At 44.8% G+C, this 17,495-nt stretch overlaps 2 protein-coding genes across 10 annotated transcripts in view; one reads left to right on the top strand and one right to left on the bottom strand.

Annotated features, from left to right (window-relative positions):
• SHISA9 (shisa family member 9) overlaps positions 1-17,495 on the top strand; it is a 545,216-nt gene that overhangs the window by 107,505 nt on the left and 420,216 nt on the right. The window lies entirely within an intron of this gene.
• LOC146404538 (uncharacterized) lies at positions 4,194-10,139 on the bottom strand. Of its 2 annotated transcripts, none has more exons than XM_085017606.1 (2): positions 5,028-6,915; positions 4,194-4,969 (listed from the first exon to the last, which is right to left on the bottom strand). In XM_085017606.1, the coding sequence occupies exons 1-2, from the start codon at positions 5,625-5,627 to the stop codon at positions 4,961-4,963; spliced, it is 609 nt and encodes a 202-aa protein (XP_084873732.1). In that variant the 5' UTR covers positions 5,628-6,915; the 3' UTR covers positions 4,194-4,960. The 2 variants fall into 2 exon arrangements, with proteins under 2 accessions (XP_084873732.1, XP_084873731.1); XM_085017605.1 differs by adding an exon at positions 8,838-10,139 and having other exon boundaries at positions 4,860-7,062.

The following is a 17,495-nucleotide window of genomic DNA, read 5'->3' as shown; positions in this document are numbered from 1 at the left end:
GGCAGAAAGGTTAAGCTCCAACTTCCCAGCTGTGGATGGAGGCGCTGGAAACTGGCTCCAGACAGTCTGGTTTTGAGCTGGATTCTGGACTTCTCTGCCTAGTAGAGGGTGTGAGACTTGCTCTGCATCTCACGTGGCTAGAAAGGGTTGGGGAGGACATTGCAGGAAGTGTCAGCAGGGGCAAAGTCAAGATAAGAGATCCAAGGCCAGGGAGTTCCCATTGTGGCATAGCGGAAAAGAATCTGACTGGTATCCATGAGGATTCATGTTCAATCCCTGGCCTCTCTCAATGGGTTAAGGATTTGGTATTGCTGTGAGCTGTGGTGTAGGTCACAGACATGGCTTGGATCTGGCATGGCTGTGGCTGTGGTATAGGCCAGCATCTGTAGCTCCGATTTGACCCCTAGCCTGGGAACTTCCATATGCCTTGGGGGCAGCCCTAAAAAGCAAAAAAAAAAAGTGAGGCCTTGCTCTGGGTCATATGTCAGGATGGGGGTGGGGGTCTTTATTTGCAGGAAGGTCTGTGTTCTGCAACAATCTCATTTCCTTTGTCCCTTCTCTCTGTCCTGCATATTATTTTCAGCACCAGGAGATATGGGGAAGGCTGAAGGGCCAAAAGCTGGAATCAGAAACCTCTGAAGAATCTGTCTACAGATGCTGCTGCAGCAGATTCTTTTCTGTAGCTTTACTTATTTTAGTCAGTTTGCAAGAGTCTCAAGTGCACACTAGAACTCAGATTCAAAATCACAGGATCCTGGGGCTTCATAGTCAGGGTTGCAAATTCAAGTGCCTGCAAGGGCCAGGCAGCCAAGATGAAGGCCCTGCTGTGAGATGGTAAATGGCAGCACCTGTGTCTTGCCTGGAGGAGGCCGGCAACACCCCGGTGCAGCCCGTCATTGCTTAGTGGGCGTGGAGGCTCAGCATGGCTGTTTTTTCCCTCCTATTAAAAAAAGAAGCCAGAAGTCTGTTTTTTTTAAAAAAAAGTATTAATGTTATGTTTTGCGCCTTTTTAAAAAATTATTGGAGTGTAGCTGATTACAATGTTGTGTTCATTTCTGCTGTATAGCAAAGTGACTCAGATCATCTATCTATGTATATCTATATATCTATTCTTTGTGTATTCTTTTCCATTATCACAGGATAGTGACTATAGTTCCCTAGCTATACAATAGGACCTTCTTGTTTTTCCTTTCTTTATATACTAGTTTGCATTGGATAATCCCAAACTCCCAATCCATCCTACTCCAAGCCAGTACCTCCCCTCAATTTTCAAAAGGTGAACATCCCACATTTTAAATATTGGCAATAAATTCAATTTTATTTTTTTGTCTTTTTGTCTCTTTAGGGCCACACCCACGGCATATGGAGGTTCCCAGGCTAGGGGTCCAATCGCAGCTGCAGCTGCCAGCCTGCGCCACAGCCACAGCAACACGGGATCCAAGTCTCATCTGTGACCTACACCACAGCTCACAGCAACGCTGGATCCTTACCCCACTGAGCAAGGCCAGGGATTGAACCCGCAACCCCATGGTTCCTAGTTGGATTCGTTTCCGCCGCGCCATGGCAGGAACTCCAATAAATTCAATTTTAAAAAAATACTTTCTAGGCTGACATTGAGGGGCTCAAACAAAAGGTATTAGTGGCTCAGATCTGGCTTATAAACCCCCATGTTAATCACTCACTTGGCTGTACAGCAGAAATTGACAGAACATTGTAAATCAACTATTATAAAAAATTAAAAAAATAACCCCCCATGTTAAGACCCTCTACTTGAGACAACAGAATACTGTGCTTAGCTCAAAATATTCCATTTTCAATAAATAATGAGAAGCAAAGAGGTTCTTAGTGTCAGAATCATCAGTGTTATAGATTCTTAAAATTATTTCTTAGATACTTGGCACGTTATTAGAATAACAGACATAGAATTTTAGCTGAAATCTTAGGTATGTAAAATCACATAACCAGAAAACCACAATTATCAGCATTATAGGTTTTTTTGAGTCTGGATTTCTATTCGTTAAGCTCTGAAATCTCATAATCAAGCATTTTTAAACCAGATACCTTCTACAGCAAGTATCTGGCCTTTAAGAGCTGGTTGAATGAATATATTCTGCTTGGATGAACTGCAGTCCCCTTCCCCTGATATTCTTGTTCATTTCTTCCAGAAGTATTTTTATTGAGCATCTAATTTAAAAAAGGGACTCTGCGGAGTTCTCTTGTGGTGCAGAAGGTTAAGGATCTGGTGTTGTCACTTCAGCAGCTCTGGTCACTGCTGTGTTGCAGGTTCTATCCCTGGTCCTGGAACTTACATATGCTGTGGGTGCAGCCAAAAAAAAAAAAAAAAAGGACATCAGCAAACCAGAGAGACATAGTGCCCACTGTAATGCAACTTATGTTCTTAGGCAGGTGGGCAAGCAGAAAACATATGCAAAAGATAATTTTAGACAGTGATCATTTCTACGGAGAAACAAAACAATAATATTATAGAAAACGACGTGGTGGGATGATCAGGGTGGCCTGCTTCTCCTTTGAGAAGAGACCCAAATGATGAGGTGGAGTCAGCCATGGAAGATGTGTGGGCAGGGAGTGCCAGGGGGAACAGCAAGTGCAAAGACCCTGGGGTGGGGACCAGCTTGTGTGATTGAGGTGTTGGAAGAATGCTGGTGTGGCCAAAGCCTAGGAAGTGGGAGGGGGAACAAGGTGGGGGAGATGAGGCCAGACTTCTAGGCAGGAGTGCACTCTCTTTTCATTTCGTGAGAAACAGCCAGTGCATCCATGTTTAACCTGCTGCCCACTACACATTGTACATAAGTGCTTACTAAGTGTTTTGGCCACAGAAACCAGGTCACAAGAGAATGCGGTGAGGGTTAGCATCGTTGTCAGCCAGTTTCATACAAGGGTCCATAGTTGCATTTCCTCAGTGCTTTGGTGAGCATCCTTTTCTGTACTTAAATCATCTGCCCATCACCACTGCCTTGCGACATTCCCTCTTCTCTGGTGCTGCAGTGCTGGGGTCCTGCATCTCCATCAGTGACGGCCAGACGGGAGGAGAGACAACTTTCAGAAGTGTGTGTGAGAGCTGTCACAGCCTCTGTGCTTGCCATCTCCATGGCACCCAGGCAAGGGGACAATCTAATTAGGCTATTTTCAGCATCCCGGAGGGAGGGGGAGTAGAGGGAGACAGGGAGAAGGGGGCCAGCCTTTCCCGCTGCCTGTCTCTCTCTTTTCGTTCCCTCTCTGAAGCTATTATCGATTAAGCAGTCAGGGGCCACGGAGGCAGGACCTTTCCACGCTCCGTGCTGGGATCAGAGGAGGCTTTATGGCAACGAGGTGGGTCTTGCCAACCAGATCAGGGACACCAGCATTGGCAGGCTTCCAAGCGCCTGGTGTTAATGAGCTCTGAAGCCTACAGCTTTGACCAGAAACACAGCCCCTGCAGGCTGTTTGTCCTGTGCCAGGGCTGGCTGCCACCGGCTTCCTCTGGAATGATGGGCCTGGAGACAAGAATGCTGGCAGCCTTTTATTTCTTAGCCTGGGGCCTTCAAGGCTTTTGCCTGTGATAGTCAGAGTCTTGCAAGGAAGCTGGGCTTTCATCTGCCTGGAACACACAGCCAGTGGCTTCTGGAAGTGACTCAGGGGCCATGGACTCTGTGGATACACACTTGAGTATGTTCCAAGGTGGCTAGGGGGTCACACCCAGTTTGCTCGCCCCATGCCCCAGCTTCCAGCCCTTAGAGGTTCCAGCCTTCCTGCGTTTATTCACCAGATATCCTGCCATGAACTTGTAAGAAGGCTGGGTCTAAAGGGCCATCTTCTTTAATGCACATGACATTGCTTTTCACATCTCTCCATTTGCCCCACCTTTTCCCAAAGCTTGCTGGATCTGGATGTCAGTGGGGTCAAATCAGCTTAGAAAATAATAGATACCTTTTTAAGCTCTTACTAGACCTAGAATCTGTGCCAGGCGAGCCACCTGCATCATCTTATTTCAATTTCATATGACTCAATGAAGTGGGTATTTTTATTATCCCCATTTCATAGACAAGGAACCAAGGCACCAGGCAGTTAAAGGGACACGCCCAAGCTAACACAGCTGGTGTCAGATTTGAGATTAACCTCTAAGTTTGCCTGACTCCAGAGCCTACCTCCCCAGATAACAGATTTAAATGGGATTCTCAGCTTTAGGCTTCAGAGGAGTTTAATAGGCTAATCGCAGTTGCGAATCTCAAGGTAGGGGCAGTTCTGACAATCCTTCAACCCTTCCCTTTTTATTTTCTGGGCACACTTGTTAACATCTTCTGACAGCAGTTTGGGAATGGCTGCTAGGAGGTAATTAAACAGTGCAAGTGATAATGTCCTTAATTAATCCAATTCAGGCTCTTTCATTTGTGCTTATTTCCTTACACTGGCAATAGCTCCACCAGGAGGGCTTTCGAAATCACATCCCGGGTTATTCCTTCTGACTCCAGAAAGAGCATGAGCACCAAAAGGGGCATTTTCAGAGAGCATCTCATCTTGCACCAGTCTGTGATGTGATGCTGTCTGTCACGGCACAGGGCTGGTGTGGTTTTTGAACCAGACTTAAGACTGCTTTGCACCAATCTGAGATGTGATGCTGTCTGTCCCAACACAGGGCTGGCATGGTTTTTGAATCAGAGTTAAAACTGTGAAACACACAAACACACACACACACACACACTCACACTCCCTGAGGAATCAGACCTCACCATGGGACTTTGTTCTTTTGTTTAAAATCTTACAGAGTCACAGGACTTCAAAGACATCCTTCTGATATCTTTCCATTGCTGTATTCCTTTTCACCCAGTATTTACCTATTTGAAGTGTGAAGATGCCTTGAAGGTGAGGCTCTGCTTGGTGCTTCTGTCCTTCAGTGTCTAGTAGAGGGTGGGACATGCAGAAGCACTCAACAGATGCCTGGTGGGTGGGTCTTCCACATTCATCAGCCTTGCTATCATCATCATAATCATTGTCACCATCATCACAACCATCAGCATCACCACCATCACCATCATCATCACCATCATCACCATCACCACCATCACCATCATCACCATCACCACCACCATCATCATCACCATCACCACCATCATCACCATCGCCATCATCATCACCATCACCACCATCACCATCATCATCACCATCACCACCACCATCATCATCACCACCATCACCATCATCACCATCACCACCATCATCACCATCGCCATCACCACCATCACCACCACCATCACCACCATCACCATCATCATCATCACCATCACCACCATCATCACCATCACCATCATCATCACCATCACCACCACCATCACCACCATCACCATCATCATCACCTTCATCATCACCACCATCACCATCATCACCATCACCACCATCATCATCACCATCACCACCATCATCACCATCGCCATCATCACCATCGCCATCATCACCATCATCATCATCATCACCCCCATCACCATCATCACCATCACCACCATCATCATCACCATCACCACCATCATCACCATCACCATCACCTTCATCATCACCACCATCATCATCACCATCACCATCATCATCACCATTGTCAACATCATCATCATTGCCATCATCATCAAAGCTGCCATTTTTGGTTGTCTTCCATGTGTAGACACTAGGCTCTATGCTCTTCAGCCAGGAGTTGGCACACTACAGCCTGTGAGCCAAATTCAGCTGACTGCCTGTATTTTGTAAATAAATTACTATCAGAACATAGTCGTGCCTGTTGAGGTATGTATTATCCGTGGCTGCTTTTGTGCTGCAGTGGCAGAGAGTTGAGTGGCTGGAATGGAGACTACAGGACACTGAAAAGCCTGAAATAGTTACCATCTGGCCCTGTACAGTAAAAGCTGGCCAACCTCCTACTTTCAACACATAGGCAATGTCTTTTAATTCTCTTAACAGACTTGAAAGGCAATGTTCCCACTTCACAGCAGAGAAAATCGAGGTTCAGGGAGGTTAGTCCATTTTCCCAACTTATAAGCGGTAGATGCAGAGTTCAGAGTCAGGTCTGAATCTCCAAAGGCAGTGCTCTTTACTCTGCTTTATGCTCCCCATTCCTCAATCCTGCAGAAAATTGAGAAGAGATTGCATTTTTTTCAACTTGATTTTTGAACCAAGCCTTCTGAGCATCTAGGGTTCATTCTCTTTGGGGCTGAGAGGACCCTGCCAGCCTAAAATCACTTGAGAAGGCAGGCAGGATGCCTGGGTAGTTCGTAGCTGGAGGGGACTGTTACTCTCAGTGTAGACACAGATTCCCTCCTGGAGATCAAAGGTGTCTGGAGCAGCTGATTCATCAACACCTTTGAAGTCTGGTGCCAATTTCACAAAGACAAATTAATTTCTTTAGCTTCTTAGCCTCTGATGGTTTTACCCCTCCTAGTGCTTTCAGCTGGAGAGTCTTCTCGGTCTTTCTCCACACCACGGATTCCTAAAATTGTCTATATCTTTGGTGGCTTAGATGCTGGCGGTGGGGTGGGGGGATGGGGAGTAAAATTGAATTCACAAACATAAGTCCTTGTGGTTGGCAGTGTAATGGGTGGTGATGAGGGCAGAGAATATTCTTGTCTCTGGAAGGAAGACGTAGGAAGCTAGTCTCCCAGTTGTTGGTGGAGTTTCCATCACATAGACACGTTTGTTTTGGGCACATCCTACAAGGCCAGTAACCAAATCCAAATTCAGATCATTCTCTTTATTGGTTGATTGACAGAGGGGACCTATGATGATCTTTACCATGAAAGTATCACAAAAGCATCATGTGTTAAAGGAAGGGGTTTTATAGGAAATCATGAAGGGACTTGACTTCAAAACCATCCTGGAAATCCAGAAACATGCTGATTTGGTACTTTCTATTTTTTCTTTTTGCCATTTTTTGGGCTGCTCCAGCGGCATATGGTGGTTCCCAGGCTAGAGGTCGAATCAGAGCTGTAGCCACCAGCCTACGCCAGAGCCACAGCAACGCGGGATCCGAGCCGCGTCTGCAACCGACACCACAGCTCACAGCAACACCAGATTGTTAACCCACTGAGCAAGGCCAGGGATCGAACCCGCAGCCTCATGGTTCTTAGTCGGATTCGTTAACCACTGCGCCACGACGGGAACTCCGACTTGGTACTTTTTAGACACTTCTGGAACATTTGAAAACATAGTCCCCAAGAAAGGCAGTTTTGACCTAGTGAGTGTTCTGTAGTATTAGGAATTTTTTAAAGTTTTATCGAAGTATGATTTCAAATGATGTGGTAATTTCTGCTCTACAGCAAAGTGATCAAGTTAAACACACATCCTTTCTTTTTCAGATTCTTTTCCCATATTAATTATTATAGAATATTGGGTGGAGTTCCCTGTGCCATGCAGTAGTTTTGCTTTGGCCAGTCATTCCGTATACCACAGTATGCATATGCCAATCCCAAACCCACAGTCCATTCCTCCTCCCACCTGTCCCCTTTGGGAATCATAAGTTTATTTTCAAAAACTATGAATCTGTTTCTGCTCTGCAAATAAATTCATTCTTATGCTTTTTTTTAGATTCCACATTTAAGTGATGTCATATGATATTTGTCTTTGACTTACTTCACTTCGTATGATAATCTCTAGGTCTGCTGATGTTGCTGCAAATGGCATTGTTACATTATTACATTTTGAGTTGATGAGCAGCAGTCTGTGAATGTTTATGTATGTGTTTAGGGTCTGTGGCCATGCCCATGGCGTATAGAGTTTTTCAGGCTAGGGATCCAACCTGCCCCAAGCAGTGACCTGAGCCATAGCAGTGACAATACTGGATCCTTAACCCACCGTGCCACCAGAGAGCTCCAAGGTCATATGATTTTAATGTGCTTAAGTATCACGTGGTGAGCTTATGGGAATGCAGATTCCCAGGCCTAGCTTTCAGAGCACCTGATCCAGTAGATGTGGGTTTTCTGTATTTTCCAGAGTCTCTGAAGATTTTGATGCAGAATGTCCAGGAACTTAGCTTTGGAAAGTTTTGTCCTACAGGACAAAGTCCAAACTCCTTAGAATGTGTCTTGGTCTGCTCAGGCAACCATAACAAAATGCCATAGACTCAGTAGCTTAAACAGCAGAAATATATTTTCTCACAGTTTTGGAGGCTGCAAAGGCCGAGACAAAGGTTCCAGCTGATTTAGTTTTTGATGAGGGCTCTCTTCCTGGCTTGTAGATTGTGACTTCACAAGACGTCCTTGCATGGCTTTTCCTAGGTATGTATGCATGAAGAGAGATGGAGACAGAGGGAGAGAGAGACAGAGACAGAGAGAAACCGAGACAGAGAGGACACTCTTTGGTGAATCTTCTTTTAAGGACACTAATCCTATCGGGTCAGGGCCCCAACCTTAAGACCTGAGTTAACTGAATTCTTTTAAAGGCCACATCTCCAATCACAGTCACATTGGGTTTTTAGGGCTTCAAAATGTGAGGTTTTTTTTTTTTTTTTTTCGAGTGGGGTGGGCACAAACATTCAGCCCATATCAGTATGGCATACAGGACTGGTACACAATATGGCACAAAACAATATGCTTTTGCATATTCTTTGAATATCCAGTATCCCTTCCTTTTTGTCTTTTATAGTCCAAATGTACCAAACTACAGTAGACTCTTGATACTTTATTTTTTTATTTTGATTTTTTGATTTTTAGGGCCACACTCATGGCATATGGAAGTTTCCAGACTAGGGGTCAAATCAGAGCTACAGCTGCTGGCCTACCCCACAGCCACAGCAACGCAGGATCCAAGTGGCATCTTCAACTTACACCTCAGCTCACAGCAATGCCTGATCCTTAACCCACTGAGTGAGGCCAGGGGTTCAACCCACATACTCATGGATACTAGTCAGGTTTGAAACCACAGAGCCATGATGAGCACTCTGACCTTTGATATTTTAGAGGGATAAGTTCCCAGACCTTGGCGGTTCTACTTTTTAGACATGCAGCATGAGTTTGATGCTTTCTCACTCACCTGCCTTTGAATGAATTATATGCAAGGACATAAGTCTTTATTCTTATCTGCAAACACCTAATATCTCCCCAGTACTGGGATTCTTGGGTGATTGCCACTGGGGCAAGGTCAGAAAACCTAACTTGAGATTTCTATTTCTGGTTCTCTTGACTCTGGAAGGGCTGGGCATGCCAGGCTGAGCTTGCTCATTCAACCTCATGGACAAAGATGGTGGTGTGTTTCTACCCTTCCTACAAGCCTCCCATGTGCCAGATTCTCCTGCAGAGAAGGAAAAAAATCATCTAGGAGTGAATTTGCCTCTCTCTCTGCTCCCCAGGGGTATTTTGCAGTGCCTGTAGTCATTCTTTTTCATTTTTATTTTATTTTTTGCTTTGTAGGGCTGCAGGTGCAGCACATGGAAGTTCCCAGGTTAGGGGTCGAATCGGAGCTGCAGCTGCCAGCCTACACTATAGCCACAACAATGCCAGATCTGAGCTGTGTCTGTGATCTATACCACAGCTCATGGCCACGGTGGATCCTTAACTCACTGAGCAAGTCCAGGGATCAAACTGGCAACCTCAGGGATACTAGTCAGGTTCATTACTGCTGAGCCACAAGGGGAACTCCTGCAGTCATTCTTGATCATCGCCACTGTGGAGAGGGGGTGGTTCTTGCTCTCTAGTGAGTATAAAGGCCAGGGATGCTGCCCACTATCCTAGAATACACAGGACCCCTCCTTTCCATGCACACATCATGAAAAATTATCCAGTCCAAACAGTAGTGATGACAATGAGAAATTGTCTTCTAGTGATCCTGCCAGGGGCATGTGTACCAAACAGTCTTCTAAGGATGAGGGCAGGAAGTGGAAAATAGGGGAGCTTGGCTTCTGATATTTCAGGCTTACTTACCGTGCCCACTAGTAAAATGTGGCTCAATCCACGTATTTAAATCCTAACATTCACATGAGCCGCTCCTCCTCTTAGGGGAAGTAGGAAGCCTGGGAGCTGGGATGAGGAGGAAGAAGATGGAGACTGCGTGACTGACCTTTCTTTTCTCTAAGAGTTGAGGTGGAAATGTTGGGCAAGAAGATGCATTAGGGTCATGTGATTTTTATTTATTGATTTTTTTTTTTTGGCCTTTTTTTAGAACCACACCTGTGGCATAAGGAAGTTCCCAGGCTAGGGGTCTAATTAGAGCTGCAGCTGCCAGCCTACACCACAGCCACAGCAACATAGGATCCGAGTCACATCTGCGACCTACACCACAGCTCATGGCAATGCCAGATCCTTAAGCCACTGAGTGAGGCCAGGGATTGAACCCATGTCCTTGTGGATATTTGCTGGGTTTGTAACCCACTGTGCAACGTTGGGAACTCCGGAGTCATGTGATTGTTTTTGATAACAAATTACTGCACACTGCATGGCTTTCAAGCACAACAAAATTATTTTCTTACATTTTTGGAGTCCAGAAGTCTGAAATCAGGGTGTTAGTAGGGCCAGGCTCTCACTAAAGTCTGTAAAGAGAACGCTTCCTTGCCTTCCTGACTCCACGTGTTCCTTAGCCTGTGGCTGCCTAACTTTAACCTCTGCCTCTGCTTCACACAGCCTTCTTCCCCCTGTGTCTGTATGTTTCAAATCTCCCTCTGCATTTCTCTTATCAGGACACCTGTTCTTAGATTTAGGGGCCGCCAGGGTAATTCAGCATGATCTCAATTAATCCTTAATTTGATTATATCTACCAAGACTCTCTTTCTGAATTAAGTCACCTTAGGAGTTCCTGTCGTGGCTCAGTGGTAAGGAACCTGAATAGTATCCATGAGGATGCAGGTTTGATCCCTGGCCTCGCTCAGTGGGTTAAGGATTGGGTGTTGCTGTGAGCTGAGGTGTAGGCTGCAGACGTGATTCAGATCCTGTGTAGCTGTGGCTGCGGCTGGCAGCTATAGCTTTGATTTGACCCCTAGCCTGGGCACTTCCATATGCCATGGGTACAGCCCTAAAAAAAGACAAAGAGAAATTAGGTCACGTTCACCAGTTGGGATGCTATCCACCCCAATTCAGAATGGGGTGAAACATGATGCTAGGAGGGATAAAAGAATATGATGAAATATGATTTACCCCCCTAAAATTCAGGGAAAGGAGAGAGTAACAGTAATACATACAGCATCTGCTAGATGCCAGGAACTGGACGAAAACTCTCCATTTTTTCATAACCATTGATCCTTGCCAACAATTGGTGGTTGGGTATTTCCATTTAAAAGATAGAAACAGAAGTTCAAGGAACTCAAGCACATATAGAAATTGAACCCAGCTCTGCTGATTTTAGAGCTTGTGCTCTTTCTAGGATGAAGAAGGAATTTGCATGGCTGCTTACTAGCAGCTGTAGGGACAGGCCAAGTCCAGAACATCTATTTTGCAACAGAGATGCTGCCATTGCTCATCCTGGGCCTCCCCCAGCCTGGCATTCACCTGCTTGCCTTTGGCAGCCAGAACTCAGGTGCTGGACAGCCCAATTGGCGGGGTACAGAGGCAGATTTTTGGCTGGTTCAGAGGCAACCCCCTTTTTGGCACCCTTGGCCACTTGGCACTGCAGAGGATCCAGTCTCACAGATAAATATTAAAGGGTTTGGATTCCCTACTCCCACCAGTGCTGGCATTGGAGCATACCAGGCAGGCTTTTCCGAGAGAGGCAGTGTAGGATGGTAGAAGAAGGTTGGAACAAGACACGCCCCAGTTCATATCCCATCTTGGCCACTTATGGGTTGTGTGACCTAGGTGAGTTCTTTCAGCTCTCTGAACCTCAGCATCCTCAGCATCCTTAGCATCGTGAACTATAAACTGGAGGGTGATAGCATCCATTTTTGCAGAACATGCACATAAAGCATCTTGAATGATGCCTGCCACACTCAAGACCCCTTGAGTTGGGTGAATCTCCTGGTTCCTGTGCTACTTACCTATGCCTGGTTAGCATCTGTCTGTAGGGTGAGGTTTCTGCTTGCCTGGAAGTGCCAGCGGTGGAGCTGGCATCTCATTGCTGGGCACCTTCTGTCAAATGCAAATGCATTGAGCAAAACCACTAATGAAAGGGGGCAGGAGTTCCCGTCGTGGCGCAGTGGTTAACGAATCTGACTAGGAACCATGAGGTTGCGGGTTCGGTCCCTGCCCTTGCTCAGTGGGTTAATGATCCGGCGTTGCCGTGACCTGTGGTGTAGGTTGCAGACGCGGCTCAGATCCTGCGTTGCTGTGGCTCTGGCGTAGGCCGGTGGCTACAGCTCCGATTCGACCCCTAGCCTGGGAACCTCCATATGCCGTGGGAGAGGCCCAAAGAAATAGAAAAAAGACAAAAAAAAAAAAAAAAAAAAGAAAAAAAGAAAGGGGGCAGATCTTGGAGAAGAGATGTCTGGGTGGAAGACTGTGGGATCCCATGGGACTTGGTCTGGAAGGCTTTTACCAAATACCTGCTAGGAGCCAGGCCTTGTGGTGGTGCCTTAATACCTTCTCTCATTTGTACTCATAGCCACCTTGTTGCTGTTTTTGTTTTATGAAAGTTTAGGTGATTTACAATGTTGCATTAATTTCTGCTGTACAGCATAGTGATACAGCTGTCCATATATGTAGTATACATATACATGTATATATGTGTGTGTGTGTGTGTGTGTACGCAGACACATAACACATACACACATTATTTTTTACATCCATTTCCATTATGGCTTATCACAAGATATTGAATATAGTTCCCTGTGCTATAGAATAGGGCCTTGTTGTTTATCCATTCTGTATGTAATAGTTTGCATCTGCTAATTCCAAACTCCCAGTTTCCCTGTGGCTCAGCAGGTTAAGGATCTGGTGTTGTCACTGCTGTGGCTCGGGTTTGATCCCTGGCCCGGGAACTTTTGAATGCTATGGACGTGGCAAAAAAGAAAAAATAAATAAAAGAGTAATGTCTGAATGTTGATCATTCATTATATAAAAGCACTTATACCCGTGCTAGCTGCACAAACATCTTTCCCAAACATCAACCTTAATATTAAAAAAAAAAAAGATGTAGGATCCCCCTTGGCAATCACAAATCTGTTTTCTATGTCTGAGTCTGTTTCTGTTTCATAAATATGTTCATTTGTGTCATTTTAGATGCCACATATAAGTCATAGTCACCTTGGGATTGATTACATCGTTCTAAGAGGATTCTTTAAAACTCAGCACAATGCCGTCTCCTCTTGGAATTTTCTCTGAACTTCTGGGCATATGTGATGCCTTCTTTCTCTGAGTTTCTAGCACACCATATACTTCAGTTATCATAATACTTATGATATTAGATTGTGGCCGTCTATTCTATATAGACAAGTTTAAAGGCAAAGGCTAAGTATTCTTTTTCTCTGTCTTCTTAAACCAGTGGTTTTCAACATTTGGTCCCCAGACCAGCAGTATCAGCATTGCTTGGAAACTTGTTAGAAATGCAGATTTTCAAGACCAACTCTAAACCCATTAAATCAGAGATTTGGGGCATGGGCCAAGACAGTCTGTTTTAGCAAGGTCTCCATGCGACCCTCATGCATGCTCAACTTGGAAAACCACTGCCCTGGACCACTGGTCCTCAAGTTTGGTGAGGCACTAGAAGTTCTAGGGAGCTTTAGACAATAGCGATGCCTTGGTTTCACTTCCAGAGATTCGGACTTGTTTGGGGGTATACCCTGGGCATTGGGATCCTTTAAAGTCTCCAGAGGATTCTGCTGTTCAGCCAGGGTGAGAACCGCCAACATGGAGCATCACTCCTAATGGGCGCTCAACGTGCATTTGTTCAGTAGTAGAACGTGGTGCTTCAGGGTCTGCTTTGGAGTGAGCCATAGATGACACCTTGATGTTCTTCCTAATTGTGGGCCACTTCTTTTTTTCAATATATTAAAAAATGTGGAGTTCCCGTCGTGGCTCAGTGGCTAATGAATCCGACTAGGAACCATGAGGTTGCGGGTTCGATCCCTGGCCTTGCTCAGTGGGTTAAGGATCCGGCGTTGCCGTGAGCTGTGGCGTAAGTTGCAGGTGTGGCTCGGATCTGGCGTTGTTGTGGTTCTGGCGTAGGCTGGTGGCTATAGCTCCATTTAGACCCCTAGCCTGGGAACCTCCACATGCCACAGATGTGGCCCTAGAAAAAGACAAAAAAAAAAAAAACAAAAAACAAAGTTTGGAATTCCCATTGTGGCTCAGCAGGTTATGAACTCAGCTAGTATCCACGAAGATGCGGGTTCGCTCCCTGGCCTTGCTCAGTGAGTTGAGATCTGGCATTGCTGTGGCTGTGGTGTACGGTGGCAACCGCACCTCCCATTTGACCACTAGCCTAGGAACTTCTGTACTGCAGATGCAGCCCTAAAAAGCAAAAAAAAAGTGGGAAGAATACTTAATATGAAATCTACCTTCTTATCAAAACTTTACAATTATTATTACAGTGTTTTAAACTACATGCATTAGTTGTCTTGAACAACTGAAACTTTATACTCTTTGGATAGCAACTCCCCATTTTCCCCTCCCCTCAGGCCGTGGGACCCACCGTTCTAATTTCTGCTTCCATGAATTTCACCGCTTTAGATTCCTTGTATAAGTGGGATCATGCAGTGTTTGTCCTTCTGTAACTGGCTTATTTCACCTAGCGTAATGTCCTCCAGCTTTATCCATGTTGTTGCACATGGCAGAACTTCTTTTCTTTCTTTCTTTTTAATACCAGGTCCTATTGTATAGCACAGGGAATAGAATAATATTCTGTTGTATGTCTATATGACATTTTCTTTATCTTTCACCTGTCAATGAATATTTAGATTGTTTTCCTATCTTGGTTACTGTGAATAATGATGCCATGAACACAGGAGGGGAAATATCTTTTTGAGATCCTGATTTCAACTCTTTCAGGTATTTACTTAGAAGTGGGGTTGCTGGATCCCATAGTAGCTTTATGTTTAGTTTTTTGAGAAAACTATGCTGTTTTTCACAGTGATTGCCCCATTTTACACTCACTGTGGGTCAGTTCTTAACCTCTGTAAGCTGCATTGTCCATATCTGTTAATAGGAATAGCAATGGGAATCTTCTTATAAGATTGTTTGGGGGATTACCTTTATAATGCATCTAAAGCACTTACTACAATGAAAAACTTCCAGTTAGCTATGGGAGATTAGTATTATCTCCATTTTATAGGAGAAGAATGTGAAGCTCAGAGACTTTGACTAAAGAAAGAGGAAATCAATGCCCCTCCTGGATAAAAGTCAAAGCTTCAGGTTCTATGGTTCAAAATCATTACCTCTGCCTCAAGGTACCATAACTTCCTGGAGTTATGTTCTCTAGAAGAGATTTGAAGAGACTCTCCACCCCCATATAAACTACTGCACCCAAGTCTTTGGGGCCATAGCTCATGACTGAACAGCAAAATATTTAGGGATCCCTAAGATTTCTGTTCGCAGTATTGAGTTGTACTATTGGTTATCATGTGCTGGGTGAAGAGTCCCCAGGTTTCCTTGGAAACTGGCCAACATTTATGGGTATTATTACCTGGAAGAAAGACTCTGTCAGTATTCCTTCAGTTATACATAGCAATAAAACCCATCTCACACTTTCTTAAAGAATTAATGTTTTAATTGGGTCATGTAACCAAAAGTCCAGGAACCCAACTAGAAAAACATGCTCAAAAGACCTTGTTAAAAGTCTACCTTTTGCTTCTTATAAAGTGAAGTATAAAGTTCAGCATACACTTAGCATGCTACTGAGAAATTCCATGCCTATGTATTTGCCCAAGGGAATTGAAAATCACACAAAGAGCTATGCGCTAATATTCATAGAAGCTTTATTCATAATATCCCAACCTGGAAACAACTCAAATGTCCATCAACCGGAGACTTAATAAACTGTGGAATATCCACACAATGGAGTAGTTCTCAACAATAAAAAGAATGAATACCGATACACACAAAAACAAGGTTGAATCTCAAAAGCATTATGAGTGAAAGAAGCCAGGCACATCTGTATGATTCTGTTTATATGAGATTCTAAAAAGGAAAACCTATGGTGACAGAGTAGACAAGTGGTTGCCTGGAGTTGGGTGGAGTAACTGACTACAAACAAACTAAGGTGATGACAATATTCCATCTCTTGATTGTCATGGAGGTTACCTGACCGACCACATGCATGTGTCAAAATGTATCAAAATGTACACTTAACATGGGAGCATGTTATTTTATGTAAATGATACCTCAATAAGTTTTATTTAAAAATCTGCCCCCCTCCCCTGGCTCTGTTTACCTGGATGTGGCTTCATTTGCAGGCAAGCTGTCCTCATGCTGTAGCAAAGCCAGTTCTCAGCAATCTGTGCTCCTCCATTCAGCAGCCTCAGGGGAAAGAAAGCTTCTTCTCACAGCACAGGTGTAACGTAGATTGTCATTGGACTAATTGGACTGGATGTGTTCTTCCTCGAACCAATCACTATCTGGAGATGGTAGTGGAATTCTCTGGTTGGTCAGATCTGGGTCATTTGCTAGAGCCAGGGGGTGGAGTCATTGCTTCAAAACTTAAGAGTGTGAGTACAGGGGGAGTCCCTTTCCAAAGGAAAGCAGAGGTGCTGTTACTAGAAGATGGAAAAATGGATGTCAGTGTCACAGAGATCTTTACATAGACCTTCCCTAGATAAAACCTTCCTGGGTAGGTACCCATCTGTCTCTTAGATCCCTCATCCTCCAGAATGAGACAGATCCACCTGTCTCGTTGCTTTTGTGATTTCTGTGGGCACGAGGTGGTAGAAAGGCAAAGGCATTGAAGTGTGTTTAAATCTCAGCTCTGCTGCTTGTTGGCTTCTTGATCCTTAGCAGTTTATTTAATTATAATCTATCTGTGACAGTGCCATGAGGATTCAGTGAGATAATTCATAGGAAGAGTTTATGCAGTGCTTGACACACAGTAAGCACTTCATCAATATCATCTATTATTACTCATTTTTTAAGGGCCGCATTTGAGGCATAGGGAAATTCCCAGCCTAGGGGTCAAATCAGAGCTGCAGCTGCCAGCCTACACCACAGCCACAGCAACTCTGGATCAGAGCTGCATATGTGGCCCACACTGCAGCTTTTGGCAATGCCAGATCCTTAACCCACTGGATAAGGCCAAGGATTGAAACCGCATCCTCAGGATACTGTGTTGGATTCATAATGCAGTAAGCCACAGTGGGAACTCCTTAATATTTCAAATGACTTTAAAAAACTGAGTAGTAGCAGGTGTACTGCTGCCCTGCCCATAAGTCCTTGGTACTTATACTCCCATAAACAGTGACATCCCTCTGTGGGAACCTCTGCTTGCTCTGTGTGAGGGCTTTCTCTGGCATGCTCTCCCACATATAGGAGGTGGCCTAGAAGTGTTGGGGAGTTGATGCCTCTGGGAATAGCTCTCAGCCGGTGATGGATTCCCCAGTTTTCTCATCTCTTGGATGAGATAACCTCAAGGTGAGTTCTACAGCATCTCCCACAGGCCTCCCTCTCCCCCAA

This window comes from Sus scrofa, chromosome 3, assembly GCF_054392235.1.
Source record: "Sus scrofa isolate SSC_HxYL_T2T_F1_AM1 chromosome 3, Sscrofa_HxYL_maternal_Yorkshire_Landrace_v2.0, whole genome shotgun sequence".
NCBI classification, from domain to species: Eukaryota; Metazoa; Chordata; class Mammalia; order Artiodactyla; family Suidae; genus Sus; species Sus scrofa.
This window is presented reverse-complemented; position numbering and strand designations above follow the sequence as displayed.